The sequence below is a fragment of the Tupaia chinensis genome, unplaced genomic scaffold (assembly GCF_000334495.1).
Source record: "Tupaia chinensis unplaced genomic scaffold, TupChi_1.0 Scaffold143574_1, whole genome shotgun sequence".
In the NCBI taxonomy this organism is placed as follows: domain Eukaryota; kingdom Metazoa; phylum Chordata; class Mammalia; order Scandentia; family Tupaiidae; genus Tupaia; species Tupaia belangeri.
The window spans coordinates 725197-744291 of NW_006203419.1; the positions used below are offsets into that span (position 1 = coordinate 725197).

At 48.0% G+C, this 19095-nt stretch overlaps 2 protein-coding genes, 5 non-coding genes and 1 pseudogene across 8 annotated transcripts; 6 read left to right on the forward strand and 2 right to left on the reverse strand.

Moving 5' to 3' along the window:
• Window positions 1-888: 888 nt before the first annotated feature.
• On the reverse strand, window positions 889-1624 carry LOC102484441 (peptidyl-prolyl cis-trans isomerase FKBP3 pseudogene; annotated as a pseudogene).
• A 1698-nt stretch (window positions 1625-3322) lies between these two features.
• Window positions 3323-9483, forward strand: NOP56 (NOP56 ribonucleoprotein). Its single transcript, XM_006163934.2, has 12 exons — window positions 3323-3401; window positions 3556-3645; window positions 3988-4102; window positions 5315-5476; window positions 5646-5844; window positions 6355-6542; window positions 6623-6774; window positions 6957-7057; window positions 7425-7573; window positions 7798-7919; window positions 8107-8241; window positions 9019-9483. Exons 1-12 carry the CDS (start codon window positions 3399-3401, stop codon window positions 9385-9387), a joined length of 1785 nt encoding a protein of 594 aa, XP_006163996.1. The 5' UTR covers window positions 3323-3398; the 3' UTR covers window positions 9388-9483.
• LOC114005223 (small nucleolar RNA SNORD110) lies at window positions 5097-5166 on the forward strand. Its single transcript, XR_003547098.1, has one exon. It is a non-coding gene; the product is annotated as a small nucleolar RNA SNORD110 (small nucleolar RNA).
• LOC114005221 (small nucleolar RNA SNORA51) lies at window positions 6111-6242 on the forward strand. The gene has a single exon (XR_003547096.1). It is a non-coding gene; the product is annotated as a small nucleolar RNA SNORA51 (small nucleolar RNA).
• On the forward strand, window positions 7120-7205 carry LOC114005222 (small nucleolar RNA SNORD86). The gene has a single exon (XR_003547097.1). It is a non-coding gene; the product is annotated as a small nucleolar RNA SNORD86 (small nucleolar RNA).
• Window positions 7644-7714, forward strand: LOC114005220 (small nucleolar RNA SNORD56). Its single transcript, XR_003547095.1, has one exon. It is a non-coding gene; the product is annotated as a small nucleolar RNA SNORD56 (small nucleolar RNA).
• LOC114005219 (small nucleolar RNA SNORD57) lies at window positions 7963-8033 on the forward strand. Its single transcript, XR_003547094.1, has one exon. It is a non-coding gene; the product is annotated as a small nucleolar RNA SNORD57 (small nucleolar RNA).
• Window positions 9373-14892, reverse strand: IDH3B (isocitrate dehydrogenase (NAD(+)) 3 non-catalytic subunit beta). 2 transcript variants are annotated; one of them, XM_006163932.3, is made up of 12 exons: window positions 14819-14892; window positions 14593-14673; window positions 14345-14443; window positions 14119-14239; window positions 11898-11958; window positions 11688-11820; window positions 11459-11592; window positions 11265-11367; window positions 11036-11182; window positions 10733-10827; window positions 10557-10617; window positions 9373-9932 (listed from the first exon to the last, which is right to left on the reverse strand). In XM_006163932.3, the coding sequence occupies exons 1-12, from the start codon at window positions 14852-14854 to the stop codon at window positions 9846-9848; spliced, it is 1158 nt and encodes a 385-aa protein (XP_006163994.1). In that variant the 5' UTR covers window positions 14855-14892; the 3' UTR covers window positions 9373-9845. The 2 variants fall into 2 exon arrangements, with proteins under 2 accessions (XP_006163994.1, XP_006163995.1); XM_006163933.3 differs by having other exon boundaries at window positions 9481-9612.
• Window positions 14893-19095: the final 4203 nt, after the last annotated feature.

Sequence of the window (19095 nt, forward strand, 5' to 3'; positions counted from 1 at the left end):
CCCGGTGGCTTAAAACTCACGCCAGGTGCGTGTGCGTGCTTGCCCAAGATCCAGAGAGGAGAATGGAGGAGAAGGGATTGTGCTATGGCCATCCCCCCTGGGGGGTGATTTCTCGCTTTCTGTCTCTGTCTCTCTCTGTCTGTCTGGTGAGCGCACGCATCCTATAGCAAAAACCTCTCAAAAAAAAAAAAAGATAATAAATTTTTATTGAGCTTTTTAGTTGACAACATGAGGTAAAAGGAAAAACAGATCTCAACCAATATTTTACACAGCTGTGATAAAATATTTTAGACTTTAGGGATTAATTAATAAGAGATTACATTACTCAAAAGTTGAGATAAAGCTGTAACAAATTTTAACTCCTTGAATTTTCCAGTTGAGTCTCCCTTAAAATAGTAACAACCTCTAATTAGTTACGTATTTCTTCAAGGCCAAATTTTATCCTGTTGATGTCTTTAGATCTGAAAAACTGCTATTTTAATCAACATCCACTAATTCCACTTCAAAAAAGAGTTTTGCATTGGGACCAGCAATTAGCATAATGGCTATGTCACTAAACTCCAAATTAGCTGACTGTGGTGCGAGTCCCAGACCCGGTGGCTTAAAATCGCGCCGGGTGCATGTGCATGCGTGCCCAAGATCCAGAGAGGATTGAGGTGTGGCCATACCCCCCGTGGGGGGGTGATTTTTCACTTTCTATCGCTCTATCTGTCTTTCTGGCGAGTGCACGTGCTCCTATAGCAAAAACCTCTCCAAAAATAAGGAAAAAAAGAGTTTTGCATTTGTGAAATTTTGGCTGTCCTTTTTTTCCCCATAAGCCCATTCTGGTTCAATTTCCAGGTTCCCCTCTCCAAAAAAAAAATTTCCAGGCAAGTCTTTTCTTCTCCTTTATTCAGTCAAAAGTGCTTCATCTCATCCTCCAATAATTTTGCCTACTCCAACCTTAAAACTTAAAGGCTTGGCACTTTTTTCTTCTTTGAATTTGTTTGAATATTAGTATCAAAAACAACCCTGTCTTGTGTTCCTGCATACCAACATCTCCCTTTTTGGTTTTATCTCTCTCTCTCTCTCTCTCTTTTTTTTTTTTTTTAAGAGAGATTTTTGCTATAGGGTGCATGCACTCACTGGAGAGACAGAGACAAATAAATTGAGAAATCACCTCCTAGGGAGGATGACCACAAACCAATCTCTTCATTCTCCTCTCAGGATCTTGGGCATGCAGGCACATGTGCCCAGCATGAATTTTAAGCCACCAGGTTTAGGACTCAAACCACGGTTGACTACATGGTTCTGCTGGTCCCTTCTCTCCTTTAAGAATAGATTTTGAGAATTTTGGTGGACCCCGATTATGAGTCTCTACAGATTTGGTTTCTTTGGGTTTATCTTAAGCTTCGTATTTTTCACTTGCTCATACTTACACCTTCAGTACCCTTGAAACACTTTCAAAAAGATGGTTATATGCTTTGTTAGCTGTCTTGGCCACATTTTTAATGTTCCCTAGTAATTCATGTTCTGCCAGAAGCAAATCTGAACCGTGTTCCTGCACGAACTTGCTAATGTCCTTGGGCATCTTGCTGCGCAGCAACTCCATGGTCCACGCCCGCTGTGGGGCACCGATTGGCATCTCCCCCTATTTTGGTATTTTAAGTATTCATCATCTTTAAGAGTATTTAAGAACTATGTAACATTAATTCCACGATTTCATTTTTTTATTTGACCAAAGAGGGACAGAGTGAGTGAAAGAGAGAAGGAAAGTGAGAAAGCAAGTCACCAGGTCTGGGACTCAAACTGCAGTCGGCCACGTGGGAATCCAGTGCCCTTAACCACCACCCGATCTGCCGGCCCCACACAATTTCATTTCAAAACATGAAAGTACTGGGACCAGCATTTGAGTAATGGCTATGTTGCTGGATTCCCATGTAGTCAACCACAGTTCAAGTCATGCTGGGTATGTGTGCATGTGTGCCCAAGATCCCGAGAGGAGAATGGAGAAGGGAATGCGATGTGGACATGCCCCTTGGGGGGTGATTTCTTGCTTTCTGCCTCTCTTTCTGGCCAACACACGTGCCCTATAGCAAAAACCTTTCAAAAAAACCAAAAACACAAAAAAAGTGAAAGTATCTGATTTCAGTGGAGTATATTCAGATATGATTACAAGTATCAGTACTGTTTAACAAAATGTGAACACATCTCTAAGAAATATTGAGATAAAGAGATTTAAAGATTTACCAATTTACCAACCATAGTTTTAGGTTTAATGTATGAATAAACTAAGGGGGGGAAAAAAAGAGAACCAAGAACTTATATTCAAGTAATTGAATCGACTAAGAAGTAAAATACTGTTATACTAAATGTATAGATATGATTTATAGTTATAAAAAAATCTATAACTTACATTCTTACGAAAAGTTTTGTAAATCCTTAGAATATTTCTAATTTACCAGGCATATACTAATTAAGGTTTTATTAGATTTACAACGCTCATATTAATTAATAAGGCAAAACTAACTTCAAAATAATCTCCTGAATGCCCCCAAACCCTAGATCCCATTCATTCACTCCGAGCTCACAGGGAGTAAAGAATTCATGGCTGGTTAAGGCTCAGGAGCGACACGTGGCTCGGCAAGAGGAACTGGGTCCTGTGAAGCAGGGGCACAAGAAACCCGCCTAGGAAAACGTGGGGTCGTCATTCTTTCTACGTTATCGTAGCCACTGTCTTTAAAGGAAAAAGAAAGAAAGAAAAGAAAAGGAGTAAATAAAAATCTGAAAGTACGAAACCAGGAGCAGCCATGTTTCCTGGAGGGTCTGCGTCAGCGTGTTCCAGCCCCGACTCCAGTCCTGGGAAGAAAGCGAGGGCGCGCGGTCCACGGGACTCCCAGGAGGGTCGTCCCGGTGGGAGGCTGGGACAAAGGGGTCCGGATGCGGAGGGTTGTAGGGAGAGTTCGGGGCCTGAAGTCACTGGCGCTGCCAGAGGCCGGCTAGGCAACAATTCTATCTGGGATGGTCGCCACGCCACACGCGCGGCCTCCTGCCTCGATTTTCCCAAACTCCAATGACCACAATTTATATGATGAAAACACTAAAGACCGGACTATCACCAGGAAACGCGCCTTTCCTAGCCGTTTGCGGCCTGCAGGCCCCCTCCGGGTCCCGCGCGTCCCCAGCAACCGCGCCCGCCCACGCAGCGCAGAGGCCGGAAAAGCCGCCCGGTTTGCGCTCCGAGCTACCTACACCCGCCCTCCGGGCGATACCACCCCGGCGGACCCCTCCGAAAGCCCGGAAATGGTGCCGTCCCAGACCTCTGATTGGTCGACTACGAAGGGGCGTGGCCTCCGGAGCCGGGTTCCGCGCGCCAGAGCCCGCTAGCTGCATTGCGAGCCGGGCGAGCAGCGGGCGCCATGGTGAGGAGTGGTAGTGGGTCGCGGTCAAGGCGAAGGCAGTTCTCTGGGCCTGGGTTCGGGCCTGCGCCCATTCCTGTGCCGGGGCCTGCCTTGGGATCGGGGCCGGGCGAAGGCGGGGGCCCCGCTGACGCTCGCGCCCCGGCTCCCGTTCCAGGTGCTGCTGCACGTGCTGTTCGAGCACGCGGTCGGCTACGCGCTGCTGGCGCTGAAGGAGGTGGAGGAGATAAGTCTGCTGTTGCCGCAGGTGGGTGGATCTGTGGGCTCGCTTTGCCGCGCCGCAGCCCCCAGCCGGCGCGAGCCCCGGCATGCACCGCGCGCTCCCACGTGGCCGACCGCGCGGGTTGGGGTGGGGGCCGGCCCTGGAAAGCTCTGGAGCAGAGGTCCTTACCTTGTATTAGGACTAGAATCACTTTAGGCGCAATATGCAGTAAGCTTCCCAGACTCCACCTCGTACTGATTAAAGCAGAATCTGGAATGTGGGGGTCGGGATCGGTGTATTTTAAAAGCATCCAGGGTTGAAAACTGCCTTATTGCGCTGCAGGCAAGAGTGAGAGAAGGAGACTAGGCATCCTTTTTATCCCTCCAGGTGGAGGAGTGTGTGCTCAGCCTGGGCAAGTTTCACAACATCGTTCGTCTCGTGGCCTTTAGTCCTTTTGCCTCTTCCCAAGTTGCCTTAGAAAATGCCAACGCGGTTTCTGAAGGTGAGTCGGCCCCAGCCGATTATTTCAGGAAGATAACGCGAGATGTGGTTCCTGCCATTAGCTGTCTGAAGGGCCAGTAATAACGGTTGCTTTAAGCCAGTTCCAAATCTGATAGACGCTGGGCAGCATTAGAGATGTACAGAACGGAATTTTTAAGTAATTGTCTTCACAGATTCTAACGTCTGTGAAATAATAGACTAAGTGGTCGGCATCTAACACACACAATCCAGACATAGTTATTTCCTTGTAGGCACTGTAGTGGTTCTTAACTAGAATCTGGAGAGAAGTGTTGCTTTAATGCTCACCTGTGCCCATGTTTGCCTAAGCACAGTAGAATGTCTAGTTCTCTGCTATATCAACTGATTGGAAAAGAGAATTCTGATAAATAAAAAACAAGAAAAAGATTTGGATCTAGAATGCAAACTGGGTACTAAATACTTAAGGATGTGGAAGCCAGTGGGTGATGGAGTGGTTAAGGCACATGGCCCACCTCCGTTTGAGTCTAGAACCTGCCAGCTTGAAACTCACGCTGGGCGCATGTGTACATATGCCCCAAATCCCAGAAGGTAGAGGGGATTGTGGGTGACCATCCCTCCTAGGGGGTGATTTCTCACTTTTCCTTCTCACTGTCTCCTGCAAATGCATGTGCCTTTTGGTAATTTTTTTTTTTTTGAGAGGTTTTTGCTATAGGCTTTCAGAAAGCGAGAAATCACCTGCAAGGGGATGGTCACGCCACAATCCCTTCTGCATTCTCCTCTCGGGACTTTGGGCACGCACATGCACACTCCCGGCGTGAGTTTTGAGCCACCAGGTCCGGGTCTCAAACCATGGTCAACTGCATTGGAGTCCAGCAACATAGCCATTACGCCAACTGCTGGTCCCAGCAAAAATCTTTTAAAAAAAAAATACTTAAGTGTGTGTCATAAGTTCTCAGTGTTGTGGTCCATATTTGTGCTATTCGATATGAGTCCGGTTCCCTCTGGTTGAGCAGGCTTTGCAGTGATGACTTGTTAATCTGTCAATCCCCTGAGTGCAGTCACTGATGTCTCCATGTCTCTGAGCAATGCCTGGAAAGGAGGGATCCTGGGCATGCTATCCCAGCATGCTCCCCTAGGCCAGTATTTCTTAACTGAGGGGCTAGGGTAGGACCCTTTTGCAGTCGGTGTAAGCATCCTCCAGTGTGTTAGTGGAAGCTGTGTTTTTTGCCCTGAGGTGTTGTTCATGAGGACCTCCGCCTGCTCCTGGAGACCCACTTGCCGTCCAAAAAGAAGAAAGTGCTCTTGGGGGTTGGTGACCCCAAGATTGGTGCTGCTATACAAGAAGAGTTAGGGTACAATTGCCAGACTGGAGGCGTGATAGCTGAGATCCTGCGAGGTAAGGCCATCGTGTTGTATTATTGATGTATTTCAGGGGTGCTCTGGCAGCTTGCCTGGGTTGTTAAAGGTTGCTTTTGGGGAGGCCTCCTGCTTGGCTGGTGTCTGTGGGTGCAGGAGCTAGCTCAGCCCTTCCTTGCTCACAGTCACGCCCCCTCCCCTTGCCCTAGGAGTCCGTCTGCACTTCCATAATCTGGTGAAGGGTCTGACTGATCTGTCAGCTTGTAAAGCCCAGCTGGGACTGGGACACAGCTATTCTCGTGCCAAAGTGAAGTTTAATGTGAACCGAGTGGACAATATGATCATCCAGTCCATTAGCCTCCTGGACCAGCTGGATAAAGACATCAACACCTTCTCCATGCGTGTCAGGTAACTTGCCAGGGCCACCCATGATGATGGAATCTTGGTCCATAGGATAGCTCATCTTTATCCATTTTTTATTTAATTTCATCAGAGAGTAAAGGAAAGTAAGAAAGCAAGCCACCAGGTCCAGGACTCAAACCATGGTCAGTCATGTGGAGGTCCAGCGCTCTTAACCACCATACCACCTGCTGGCCTTGGGATAGCTAATCTTGAATCCTGAGATCAGGACTGACCGTTTCTGTGGGTAGGACCACAGGGCCTGGGGCAGTCTAGGCCTCCTGGTGCTTACCACAGGCTGTGTTCCTACACTGACTGTATAGAAGGAGGAGGCAGAGTAAACCTACCCCATATACACCTCAGCCCAGGCCCTGTGCCTAGTCTGTATTGTGAATGGGGAGACACAGAACCGAGAGGGACTTGTTTCCATTTCCTGTGGGCAGAGTAGGTGTGGAGGTGGTTAAGATTGGAGCTTTGAGCTGGGTCGGCTGGGCCAGGGAGTACTGTGGCTCTTTGCAGGGAATGGTATGGGTATCATTTTCCGGAGCTGGTAAAGATCATCAATGACAATGCCACATACTGCCGCGTTGCCCAGTTCATTGGAAACCGAAAGGAGCTGAATGAAGAGAAGTTGGAGAAGCTGGAAGAGCTGACAATGGATGGGGCCAAAGCCAAGGCTATTCTGGATGCCTCACGGTCCTCCATGGGTCAGTGCAGAGCCTGGCAGCAGCATAAGATGTGGGGCCCTTGGGAGCTGGCTTCTGTATTCACACTTGGTGTTTCCTAGGCATGGACATTTCTGCCATCGACCTGATAAACATCGAGAGCTTCTCCAGTCGTGTTGTGTCTTTGTCAGAGTATCGCCAGAGCCTACATACTTACCTTCGCTCCAAGATGAGCCAAGTTGCCCCCAGCCTGTCAGCCCTCATCGGGGAAGCGGTGCGTCACAGGGAACATAAGGATTGGGGGGCAAGGAGCATAATTAACCGTGTATATCTGTACTGCTGTACCTCCTGGCTCACCTGTGCCTTCCCAGTTGTGCCTGATGGGGAGGTGAGTGGGGGGTGTACTTGGTAGGGCAGCAGTTTAGCTGCTCTGACTTTCTTTGAATCTCTTTCCAGGTGGGTGCACGTCTCATTGCCCATGCTGGCAGCCTCACCAACTTGGCCAAGTATCCAGCATCCACAGTACAGATCCTTGGGGCTGAGAAGGCCCTGTTCAGGTACCAGTGAGGGCACCTGCCCGTGCTCAGGTGCCACTTCTGGTGCCCACTGCTTGTTGAGGGATCACAGTGATGGCTGACCAGGGCTTCCTGACCTATGCAGGCCTCTGCTATGGGAGTGATGGCCAGTCCTGGTGTCTGAGTGATTCCCAGGGCCCAGCAAAGGGACCAAGTTTCCAGATCAGCGACATCAGGTGCCTTCCCTCTGCCTCTGGGAGCTGTGGGTTGGCATGTGTTGGGTAGAGATCCAGCCTCTTAGGCTCGCTCTGGAGACTTAAAAAAAGGCAGGGAAGGGAGGCACTGCCTTGGCTGGCTAAACAGGGCTTTAGGTTTCTGATCTTAAATTCTCTACTGACTCTTCCCTCAGGGCCCTGAAGACAAGGGGTAACACTCCAAAGTACGGACTCATTTTCCACTCCACCTTCATTGGCCGAGCCGCTGCCAAGAACAAGGGCCGCATCTCCCGATACTTGGCAAACAAATGCAGCATTGCCTCCCGGATCGACTGCTTCTCTGGTACGGGGGCAGGGGTGGCAGTCCTGAGATAGGACTGGGGGTGTGTAGAGGCCAACTGCCTGAGCAGCTTCTACAATGATGCCAATATTTTTCGTCAACAGCAGTTCACCTAGTGAGTGTTGATAATTTGGGTCTGAGTGAAGCTGAGTGTGTACCCGGAATACTGAGGGTGGGGGGTGACTGTCACTAGAGCTTACAGACTTTGCTTGTCCACACACCCCCAGAGGTGCCCACAAGTGTCTTTGGAGAGAAGCTTCGAGAACAAGTCGAGGAGCGGCTCTCCTTCTATGAGACTGGAGAGATTCCACGAAAGAATCTGGATGTCATGAAGGAAGCAATGGTCCAGGTCCGTTGGGGCTTCGCTGGGTGGGAGAACCAGAGCTTGCTGTTGGACATGATGAATTGTTCTAACCTGACCTCGTAGATGGAGGCAAAAAAACTGATTTAATGAGCCTGATCCAGTATACAGCCAGAAAAGGCACCTTGGGAAGCTACGCGCTCTTCTGGCCTTTTCAGAGCTTTTCTTTGACCAGGCAGAGGAAGCTGCCGCGGAGATTACGAGGAAGCTGGAGAAACAGGAGAAGAAACGCTTAAAGAAGGAGAAGAAACGGCTGGCTGCACTTGCCATGGCGTCTTCGGAAAACAGCAGTACTCCAGAGGAGTGTGAGGTCAGTAGTCCAGTCTGCCTGGGTACAGATCCCAGGTTGGAGGATTTTCAGCAGAACAAAGGATGTGCTGCATTAAGCCATGGTCATGTCCAGACTTCGAACTAAAACAAGGACCTGAAACATCTAAAACTGCCTCTAGGTTCTATAGGAAGACAGGAGCTGGTTGCAGCACACACTCATTCCCTGGGCAAGTGTGTTCTGTCCTCAGCTGCCTCCCAGGAGTCCTCAATGTGGGGAGGGGGGGCATGGTATAAACTCCCGCTCTGCTTGTTCTCAGATGGACATTCATCCCCTGGGGGAGGGACATGCCCAAAGTAGTATTTCCAGCCTATGTCATAAACCCGATTAAAGCAAATCTGCACAAGTTCATCATGCACACATCTCCAATGTGTGCCAGAGGTGGTAGTGTTTCACAGCAGGGGTGGGGCAGGGAGGTCTCCAGTGTGCAAGATACTCATTCTGAGATTTTTATTTAGTGCCCCATTTGTTAAATGGAGTTTTAAGTTCCCCTCTGGAACTTGGTGTTGATGGATCTTGTGATCAGCATGGTGGGTTTCATTTAGGTTCCTTAATGGGCTAAGGTAGTTTTTAATTATATTTTTTTTCCCTGACTTCTAATTGGGTATAGCCTTTCTGGTGGATTTCTACATCATAAAGCATTCCAGAAACACTGGACAGTTTTAACAGAGCTTTACCAGTCTTTCTGAGATTTTAATGGGGGGTGGTACATCCTTACAATAGGCAACTCTCATGCTAGCCTCCTGTTTACCTCTTTAGGAGACGGGTGAAAAACCCAAAAAGAAGAAAAAGCAGAAGCCCCAGGAGGTTCCTCAGGAGAATGGAATGGAAGACCCAGTTCTCTCTCCCCCAAAACCCAAGAAAAAGAAATCTTTTCCTAAGGAGGAAGTGGTTAGTAGTGACCTTGAAGAAACGGCTGGCAGTGTAAGTCTCCCCAAGAAGAAGAAATCTTCACCCAAAGAGGAAATGATCAGTGATCCTGAAGAGGCAGCCAACAGGAGTGTCCCCAAGAAAAAAAGGAAATTCTCTTCTAAGGAGGAGCCAGTCAGCAGCGGACCTGAAGAGGCTGCTGGCAGCAAGAGCAGCACTAAGAAAAAGAAAAAACTCTCAAAACGTGCCCAAGATTAGAATGGACATTCATTCTTTGGGGGGAGGGGCATGCCCAAAGTGGTATTTCCAGCTTATGTCCTTAAACCCCAATAAAAACAAATCCACAGAAGCTTATTACACACATGATTTTTATTGAACACCTTACATAGATGTGGGCATGACCTATGGGTGGGGCAAGGCAGCAATAACAGCCTCAGTGAAGTCGTGGCATGTGGCATAGCCACCCATGTCATGAGTTCGGACCTGTGGGGGAGAATTGTCATCATCCCTGTGGCCTGGGCCCCTTCCCTAACAATTCCTCACCACCACCCAACATACAGTTCCCTAGGGAAGCCAGCCCCAGGACAACCTAGGTTCTGCCCAGAAAGGGGATTATGGTCCACTGTCTAGAGGGTCATGGTCTCTTCCCTGGTCCACTGCACTGAAGGGGTGTGTAGGTAGTATGGTCCTTGTGAGGTTGGAAGGAATAAAGGGCTCTAGCCCCCATGGGGGTGCAGATGGCCGATGACGGACTTGATGAAGTCAGTTGTGGTGCTGTAGCCGCCCATGTCTCGAGTCCGCACCTACAACCACCACCGGCAAAGGCCGTGGGGAAGAAGAGAAGAGAGCCCATGATGGGGGTGGGGCAGTCTGGCCCAGGGAATGGAATCCAAGAAGGGGTAACAGAAGGCCAGAAAAAAGATGCAGTGCAGGAGGGACGGAAGAAGGTGACCAGGTTTGGAGGAGCCCACTACTTGAGCCCTATCAGAGCTACGCTGCCAGGACAGGAGGACAGGCTGAGCATGAAGTGAGATAGAGTACCTTGGAGAAAGTAAGGTGAGATCAAGTGGGAGGAAAGACACAAGACAATGGAGATGAGCATGTCCTCCCCCGCCCCCAGAGAGGAGAAGAGGAAAAGGCAAAACCAGAGACTTGGCCTGCCCACTAGCTCCCTCTGCTGCTCCACCCCCAGAAAGAAAGCTGCAAATTCCCATTCAGATGGCCTGTGACAGGGTCAGTTGGAGGAACAGGAAAGGGAAGAGCAGATGGGAACTAAAAGAGGCAAAGGAAACCAAGAGGATGAAGGGAGGTAAAGAACAGCCCTGAGATACAAGGGTCAGAGAGATTCTGGGGACCTGGAAAGGAGCCCCCCCATTCAAGTTCCCCAAAGAGGAATGCGGAGCCCTGAACCCACAGTCTAAACTCACCTTGCCAACTTTGATCACCTTCTTCACAGCATCTGCAATCATGCTGGAGTGATGCTCGAGACTGCCAGTGTAGACAAGAAGAAACTGAGACCCTGCCCAAAACACCCTCCTGATTTCCCCACCTGGCTCCTTAAACGCCCAACTACCCGTTTCCCCACCAGCCTCCCATGACCTACTTGAGATGCCGCAGCATGTTGGAAGCTGACAGCAGCATGGCTGTGGGGTTGGCTATATTCCTGCCTACAGCCTGGGCAAATGGGTGCCGGGCGCCCTGCAGGGAGAAAGGCGGGTCAGAATTACTTCAGGGGCTAAGGCATTATGGGAGAGAGGGGGAAGGGTAGGGCAGGGTCACTGAGAACAGGTATGGAAAGGGAGGAGCAGGACAGGGTCACTTAGGACAGAGAGGCCTTCAGGGGAGGAATCAAGGACCTGAGTTCTCAGGAAATGCCACAGAGAGCTGAGGGAGAGGCTTTGCTCACCGTCTCAAAGACTGCATACTCTGCACTGTAGCTCTCACCGGGGACCACGCCAGCTCCCCCAACCAGGCCAGCAGCTAGATTGTCAATAATGTTCCCGTAGAGATTGGGCATCACCAGCACATCAAACTGGTAAGGATTCTGCACCAGCTAGGGGGAAAGAGGTGGGCATGAGGAGGGGATGTGAATTCCGCTCTCTCCTTCCCTCGGCACCGAGTGGAGAGGACCTCACCTGCATGCAGCAGTTGTCTATGATCATCGTCTCAAACTTGATTTTGGGGTACAGTTCAGCAACTTCCTCACAGCACTGTAGGAACAACCCATCTCCAAGTTTCCTGTTCATGGGCCAAAGGGAAGTACATCAGTCAGGAAAGCGCAGGAAGCTACCTTGCCAGGAACAATCACCCACAAAGCCTTGTCCCTCACATGATGTTGGCCTTATGGACAGCTGTGACCTTGCTCCGCCCTTTCTTGGTGGCATAGTCAAAAGCAAACTTCGCAATCCGCTGAGACTTGGCTCGAGTGACAATCTTCAAGCACTCGATCACGCCCCTTGCACTCTGGGTGAGAAAGAAGATACGGTGGATGCCACTGAGAAGGACGCCCGCCTCCTTCCTACCTTCTTCCCTGCCCACCGGTTTCTGGGGTGCCTCACCTCATGCTCCAGAGAGCTGTATTCCCCTTCTGTCTGCTCTCGAATGATCACCAGGTCTAGATTGTTGTGCCGAGTCATGTACCCAGGAAGTGACTTCACGTGGACCACGTTGGCGAACAAGTCCAGCTTACGCCTGAGGGTGAGCAGAGCCATCAGCTCTGAGGCTGGTACTCCAGCATCCCTCCAGCCCTTCCTGAGCCCACCACCTACCTTAGCCGCATATCGTAGGAGGCTAGCTCCCCCTTATATTCCATTGGGGTATGGATTTTTCCTGTGTAAAACCAAGTGGGGAGTGAAAGGGGTGGTGTCAGGCACAGGTCAAGTCCAAAGACGCCAAGGGACAATTCCCCTCAGAGACATAATGCAATCCACTCCCATCTCCCACTCCCAAATCCATGATCTTTAAATGCCACTGGGGGCAACGGGCAAAGGAGACTAATGTAGTTAAAAATATTTTCTCTAATGCTTTATTTTTTTGTCATCATATTTATGCTGAAACTTCAAAATGACCTGAAAGGAGGACAGATTTCTTTGCATGTTTATCAAAAACAAACCAAAAAAAGCCCTGCGTTCAATAACAGGTTGTGAAATAATGCTATGGGATCTGTGACCTTTCTAGATGTTTATGTCTACTTATCTGAAACTTTTTGAACAATTATTGAATAGCAATAAAGGTATCAACCAAAAACCACACAACTCCTGTACACGAGGAACAACACTGTACTAACGACATCCATAGAAATGCAAAGAAATCCCCTAGAATTGACACTACAGTTTTCAACGGTGACCTGCAAAATGACTGTATCCTAACCTCCAAATGTGACCTTATTTGAGAGAAGGGTCTTTGCGATATAATTAAGGATCCTGATACAAAATCATCTTGGATTAGGATGAACCCTAAATCCAGTGATAAATCCTTATAGGGAAAAAAAGGGGGGGGTATACAGATAAAAAGACAGAGGGAAAAACCATATGAAGCTGGAGACGAAGATCAGAGCAATGTGTTTACAAGTCAAGAAGCCCCAGAAGCTGAATTAATTTCAGACTTCTGGCCTCCAAGACTCTCATAGAATAAGTTTTTTTTATTTTAAGTCACGAGTTTGTGGCTATTTGCTATGAAGCCATAGGAAACTAATACAGTGAGTATCTCCACAGGAAGAACATTCTGGGCAGAAGGAACAGCCCAGTTTAGGTCAAAATAGTACATATATTTAGAAACTAACACCCAATCTAGTGTGATCAAAGCTCAGAACAACTGTGAAAACTGAGGTAGAAAAATTAAGGGCCAGCCTATAAAGATTTACTTTGGGGACCAGCAGTTGGTGTAATGGCTATGTCACTGAACTCCCATGTAGTCGACTGTGTTTCAAGTCCCGGACCCAGTGGCTTAAACTCCTGCCAGGTGCATGTGTGTGCGTGCGTGCCCAAGACCTGGAGAGGAGAATGGAGAAGGGATTGCAATGTGGCCATCCCCCCTGGGAGGTGATTTCTTGCTTTCTGTCTATCTCTCTGTGTCTTTCTGGCGAGCACATGCACCCTATAGCAAAAACCTCTCAAAAAAAAAAGATTCACTTTCAGGCCAGTAGATTGTGCTGAGGTTAAGATGGCTGGATCCCACATGGCCGACTACATGGTTTAAGTCTTGGATCCGGCAGCTTGAAAAACATGCCAGGGAGGCCAGCAGGTGGTGTGGTGGATAAGGGTATTGGATTCCCACATGGCCAACCATGGTTCAAGTCCTGGACCTGGTGGCTTGCTTTCTCACTTTCCCTTTCCTTCTCTCTCTCTCCCTCTCTCTCATCAAATAAAGAAAAAAAAAAAATAACAATAACAAATGGAAATAAATAAATAAATAAATATTTAAAAAAAAAAAAAAAAAAGAAAAGAAAAACATGCCAGGTGTGTGTGCACCCAAAATCACGACAAGAAAATGGAGAAGTGATTGCAGCATGGCCATTCCCCCGAGAAATCACTTCTCACTTCACTTCTCTCTCTCCAGTGAGTGAACACACCCTATAGCAAAATCTGATGAAAAAAGAGAGAAAAATAAAAGAGGCTCCGACTGACAAAGTCAGGCTAATCTTTCCAAGATAAGACGACTGTAGGGGCAGAACTGGAAGCCAGAAAAGTCCAAAGATGAGAGCAGAGCAGCAAAAGGGAAGACAGGAGGAGACAGCAAGAAGTGGCATTCCACATTCTAGAAACACAATTAAAAACTGGTGACAGATGATACAGCCTCAGGACAACCTCTGACCCCCATAGCCTTCTAAGTGTGATTTCTCAACTGCTCAGTTCCCAACTGGAAAGAATAAATGTTTCTAAGCATCAGTAGTGGAAGCTCTGAAAAGTTACAATATGTGGACAGAGGGGCTTCATGAAATTTATTTGTTCATCTGCTTTGAAATGACACATGAGCCAGGGGCACACATACCAATGATGGCCACCTTGTTTTCCTTCATAGAACTCAGCACCTGCTCCAGCTTCTCCTCAGATGCCATATTCTGCACCTCGCTCAGGTGGTGCTCCTGAAACTCGACGGGGACAGCAGCTGCCTGCAAGGACAGGTGAGTGTGGGGGGGGAGGAATTGCAGGATCGAGGGCCAGTCCTTCCCAATTCACCCCATTGTCCCCACTGTCAGATACCCCTGGCCACTCACCTTGAACACCTCCTTAACAGCGTGCATCAACTCGGGCCCCACACCGTCCCCGGGCAGCATGGTCACTGGAAAGGCGCCCTCCACCCTGACATCCTCGGCCTGCGGACAAGGCCAGGACAGCTACAACTGGGGCGGGAGCAGGGCTTCTGAGGTAGGACAAGGGAGGGGAGGGAAGGGAAAGGGATCTGGCAGGAATGGGGAACCGTAAAGGAGGGGACAGAGCGTAGGCGAGACTCGATCGAGAGTACCTGGCTCCGTGTGGCTGCATGCGCTGCGGCCGAAGTACCCAGACTTCTCCATGGCCCAGGGTTCGAGGCGGGGACCAGCGCCTACGACGAGACACACAGGCCTGTGAGGTCTGACCTATGCCCTCCTGACCCCGATCACTACAGTGACCTTGCCCTCTTTAGGAAGCTCGGGGTCAAACCCCAACTCCCGCAACCGCCCCCCCGCCTACCGTGTCCCAGAGCTCACCCGGGTCAGCCAGCGGACACTGCTCAGTGCCGCCATATTCTCCGAAGGAGGGCGCGCGGGAAGTGACGCAGGAAGCTTCGCGCTGCCCCGCCCCCCGACTTCCGGGCCGGGCCGAACCGCGGGGCGGTGGAGTCTCTCCGGCGGGGTAGGGAGTAGCGTAGCGTGTCCTTTCCTCTTTCTCCTTTTCTTTCGTCTACGTGTAGCTCTCCTTCCTCTGGAGGCCGACTGGAGCATCACAGACACACAAGGCCTTTGCCTATTATTTTTAGTCGCCATCTTTAATTTACGTTGAAACTTCAAAGTGACATTAAAGGACTGCGCTTGACTTTGTAGTTATCGAACAAGCACCTGAGTGTAACAAAGGTTAAAAATGCATCCTAGGGAATCTGTGTTTTAATGCTTTGGTGTCTGTGTGTGTAAGACCCGGTGGCTTGTTACTCTTAACCAGCACTCACTGAACTCACATGAACGCGTGTCAGGCATGAGAGGTGTTCAATGAACACAGCACAGTCCGTGGGCAGGGATCTGTGCCTGGTCTCACCTTCAGTCTCTTCACCTGCCCACTTACTCTGTACTGAGTTTCCTCGTTGTTCTATAAGGTCTTGTTCCTCGCTCTGACAATTATTTCCCTAATGGTGTGTCCCAGGCTTGAATTTGCCAGACAGCCCATAATAGGTGCCAGAAATTTGCTGAGGCTCAGAAAATGATACTCCTAAGACTGCAGCCTATGACTGAGGTATCTCTCTCTCTCTCTCTCACTTACTGATTTCCCTCTCCCCTGTCCTCCTGTCTCTCAAAGTGCCAGGAAGAGCTAATATTCTATTATCTGCAACTAGACCTACCAAAGAAGAAAACTATTTCATTCAGACATCTCCATCCCTGTGGTTTCATTAACCAAAATCATATCAGAAGAAGGGAAATTGAGGAATGTCAACACAGATAGATATATTTTGTCCTGAGAAACTGTCAGCCTTTCAGGGACATTCAATTCCCAAAGATTATTCCTTCTAAAATTGCCTGTACCCCCCCATTGTCTTCTCTCCTGTGGAAAGGAAATTTAAACCTCAACCACTTGGCCCCTCCTTTTCATATTTTACATGGCTCCCATATACATAAGTATACATTAAATAAATGCACATGCCTTTTTAAATTTTTTTTCTGTTGACAATCAGTTGGTTTTCAAGGAATCTTCAGAGGGGAAAAGAAAATTCCTTTGCGCCAACAATTTCAAATATGTAAGTGTGACTAAAGAGAAATTTCAGACTGCTTTTAAAATTTCAGTCACATGTTCATGAGTGACATACCTAAAAAAATGACACAGGAAGATTTGCCTAACCAGCTATTCTGAAAGTATGGTTTTAGATCATCTATCCAAGTGGGCTATGAGCACTTATTAAAAATGCAGGCTTAGGACTAGCAGGTGGCATGGTAGTTAAGGTGCTGGATCCCGCATGGCCTACTCTGAGGTTTGAGTCTAGGACCCTGTGGCCTGAAAAATACAGCAGATGACATAATGGTTGCATTGCTGAACTCCCACATAGTCGACTGTGGCTTGAGTCCCAGACCCAGAAACTTAAAACTCACACTTGGGAGGGGGAGGGAATAGGTGGCTTGGTGGTTAAGGGTGTTGGACTTCCACATGGCTGACTGTGGTTCAGGTCCTGGACCTGGTGTCTTGCTTTCTCTCTCTCTCTCTCTGTCTCACTCTATCCCTCTCTGATCAAATTGAAATAAATAAATGAATGAGTAAATAAAGTTAAATAAAATAATTTTGGTTAAAAAAAAAAAATCTAACACTGGGCACATATGCATGTGTGCCCAAGATCCCAAGAGGAGAATGGAGGAGAAGGGATTGTAGCATCGCCATCCCGAGGGGTGATTTCTTGCTTTCTGTCTCTGTCTCTCTGGCGAGTGCACACACCCTATAGCAAAAAGCTCCTAAAAAGGAAAAAGAATAAGAAAAAGAAAAGCACATTGGGCACATGCGTGCATGCCCCAATCCCAAAAAGGATGAAGGAGAAGGGATTATGGTGTAGCCATCCCTCACAGGGTGACTTCTCACTTTCCCTCTCTTTCTCTGGCATGCATGTGCACACTCTAACAAATTAATTAATTAATTAATTAATTTTGGGACTAGACAATGGTACAGCAGTAAAATATGATGGTCTATAAGCCTTACCCACAAGGGAAGTTTCCAGGTTTGTGTCCAGAGACCTCCCTGAGTATGCCAGACATACTTTCCCAAGATCTAGGGATGGCTGGGGGTAGATTGCAGCATCAAGACCCTGTAGGGGGTGCACTCTCTTGCACTCTTTCTCTATCAGAAGAAGGAAGGAACGAAGCAACATTTTTTTTTAATTATTTAACTTTATTTATTTATTTGTTTTAAAATTTGACCAGAGAGGGACTGAGCAAGAGAGAGAAAAAGTGAGAAAGCAAGTTGCCAAGTCCGGGACTCAAGTCATGGTCAACCATGTGAGAGTCTAACATCCTTAGCCACCGCACCACCTGCTGGCTCAAAAGAATTTTTTAATTTAACTTCATCTATTATTATTCTTTTCCAGTCTTCTCAGACAGTGAAAGAGAGAGGGAAAGTGAGAAAGCAAGCCACGAGGTTCAGAACTTGAACCACAGTTGATCATGTGGGAGTCCAGTGTCTTTAACCACCGTGCCACCTGCTAGCAAGTAAAGAAACTTTTAAAAAGTTCCTTTCCTAGGCCAACAGGTGGCATGTTAGTGAAAGCAGCTGTATCCCACATGATTGACTGCATGGGTTTCATCTCAGACTGGACTCATTTATGTGGTTTGAGTCTGGAACCTGGTGACTTGAAAAGCATGCCTGGTGTGTGTGCCCAAAATCCCAAGAGGAAAATGGAGGAGAGATTGTGGCATTGCCATCACCCTGGTGGGGGGTTGTTGTTGTTGGTGGTGGTGGTGAATGATTTCTCTCTTTTCCTCTCTTTCTCTATGTCTCTCCAGGAAATGCAAGCACCCGATGGCAAAAAGTCCCCCCCCAAAATACTTTCCTGTTCCCTTCTATTATGGACCTCCTCCACTTAACACTAAAGGCCATCTATTCTGATGGTTCTTGCTTGTAGAAAAAGACTCCAATAGGCCTAGTAGAGCAGAAATGCAGAACCTTTTGTGTAACATGGATTTCTTTGGAAGGATGTTGAAGCTTGTTAATTGCTTTTATAAAATGGTCATTAGGGGCCAGCAGGTGGTGTGGTGGTTAAAGTGCTGGATCCCTCATGGCCAATTCCACACTTTGAGTCCTGAACCTGGTGGCTTAAAAACAGGCCTGGTAAGGGACCAACAGGCACCATGGTAGTTAAGGCACTGAATATTATTATTCTATAATATAGTAGATGGCAAGTCCTTAAAGACTGAAGTCTGAACGCTTCTTGAAAGATAGAAATTTTTTTTAGAGAGAGATTTTTTTTTCTAAGGCACTTACACTTGCCAGAGAAACAGAGAGACACAAAGCGAGAAATCACCCCCTGGGGGATGGATAGCCACACCACAATCCCTTCTCATCTGTTCGCTTTTAGGGACTCTGGGCACACACATGCACTCAGCATGAGTTTCAAACCCCAGATCCAGAACCACCGGCAGCCATGTGGGAGTCCAACAACATAACCACTAGGCCATCTGCTCTTCCTGGAAGAGAGAGAATTTGCTCTGTGATTAAAAGATAAACAGGACTGGGACCAGCAGGTGGAGTGGTGGTTAAGGCGCTGGACACTCCCACATGGCCGACTGCAGTTCGAATACCGGACCTGGTGGCTTGCTTTCTCACTTTCCCTCTCTCTCTCTGTGTGTATCTCTCTCTGGTCAAATTAAAAAAATAAAATAAAATAAAAAAATAAAATAAAATAAATGAATGAATAAATAAAATTAAATAAATAATTATTTTTTAAAAAGATAAACAGGACCGCACGACTGATGTGGTGACTCTCCCGGGCCGGACCTAAGCCACGCCAGACGAGGGACAGACATTCATGGCGAATGGGCCTGCTCTTCTCGCTCTTAAAAAAAAAAAAAGAAAGAAAAAAAAAAGATAAACAGGATTACAGAGGAGAAGTAGCTATACTCTGATTCTACTGTGCAGCTAGGATGTGAAGAATCAATTGGGACAAATCTCTATCCTTTTCCACAGTCTCTATGAATGGTCATAGGTCTGGCCCCTGATACCTAAAAAATACTCAGGAAATATTTTGGGAAAGTTTTAACACTTCTAGTAAGAAGTCGTGGACTCTCCGACACGCCCCCCCCCC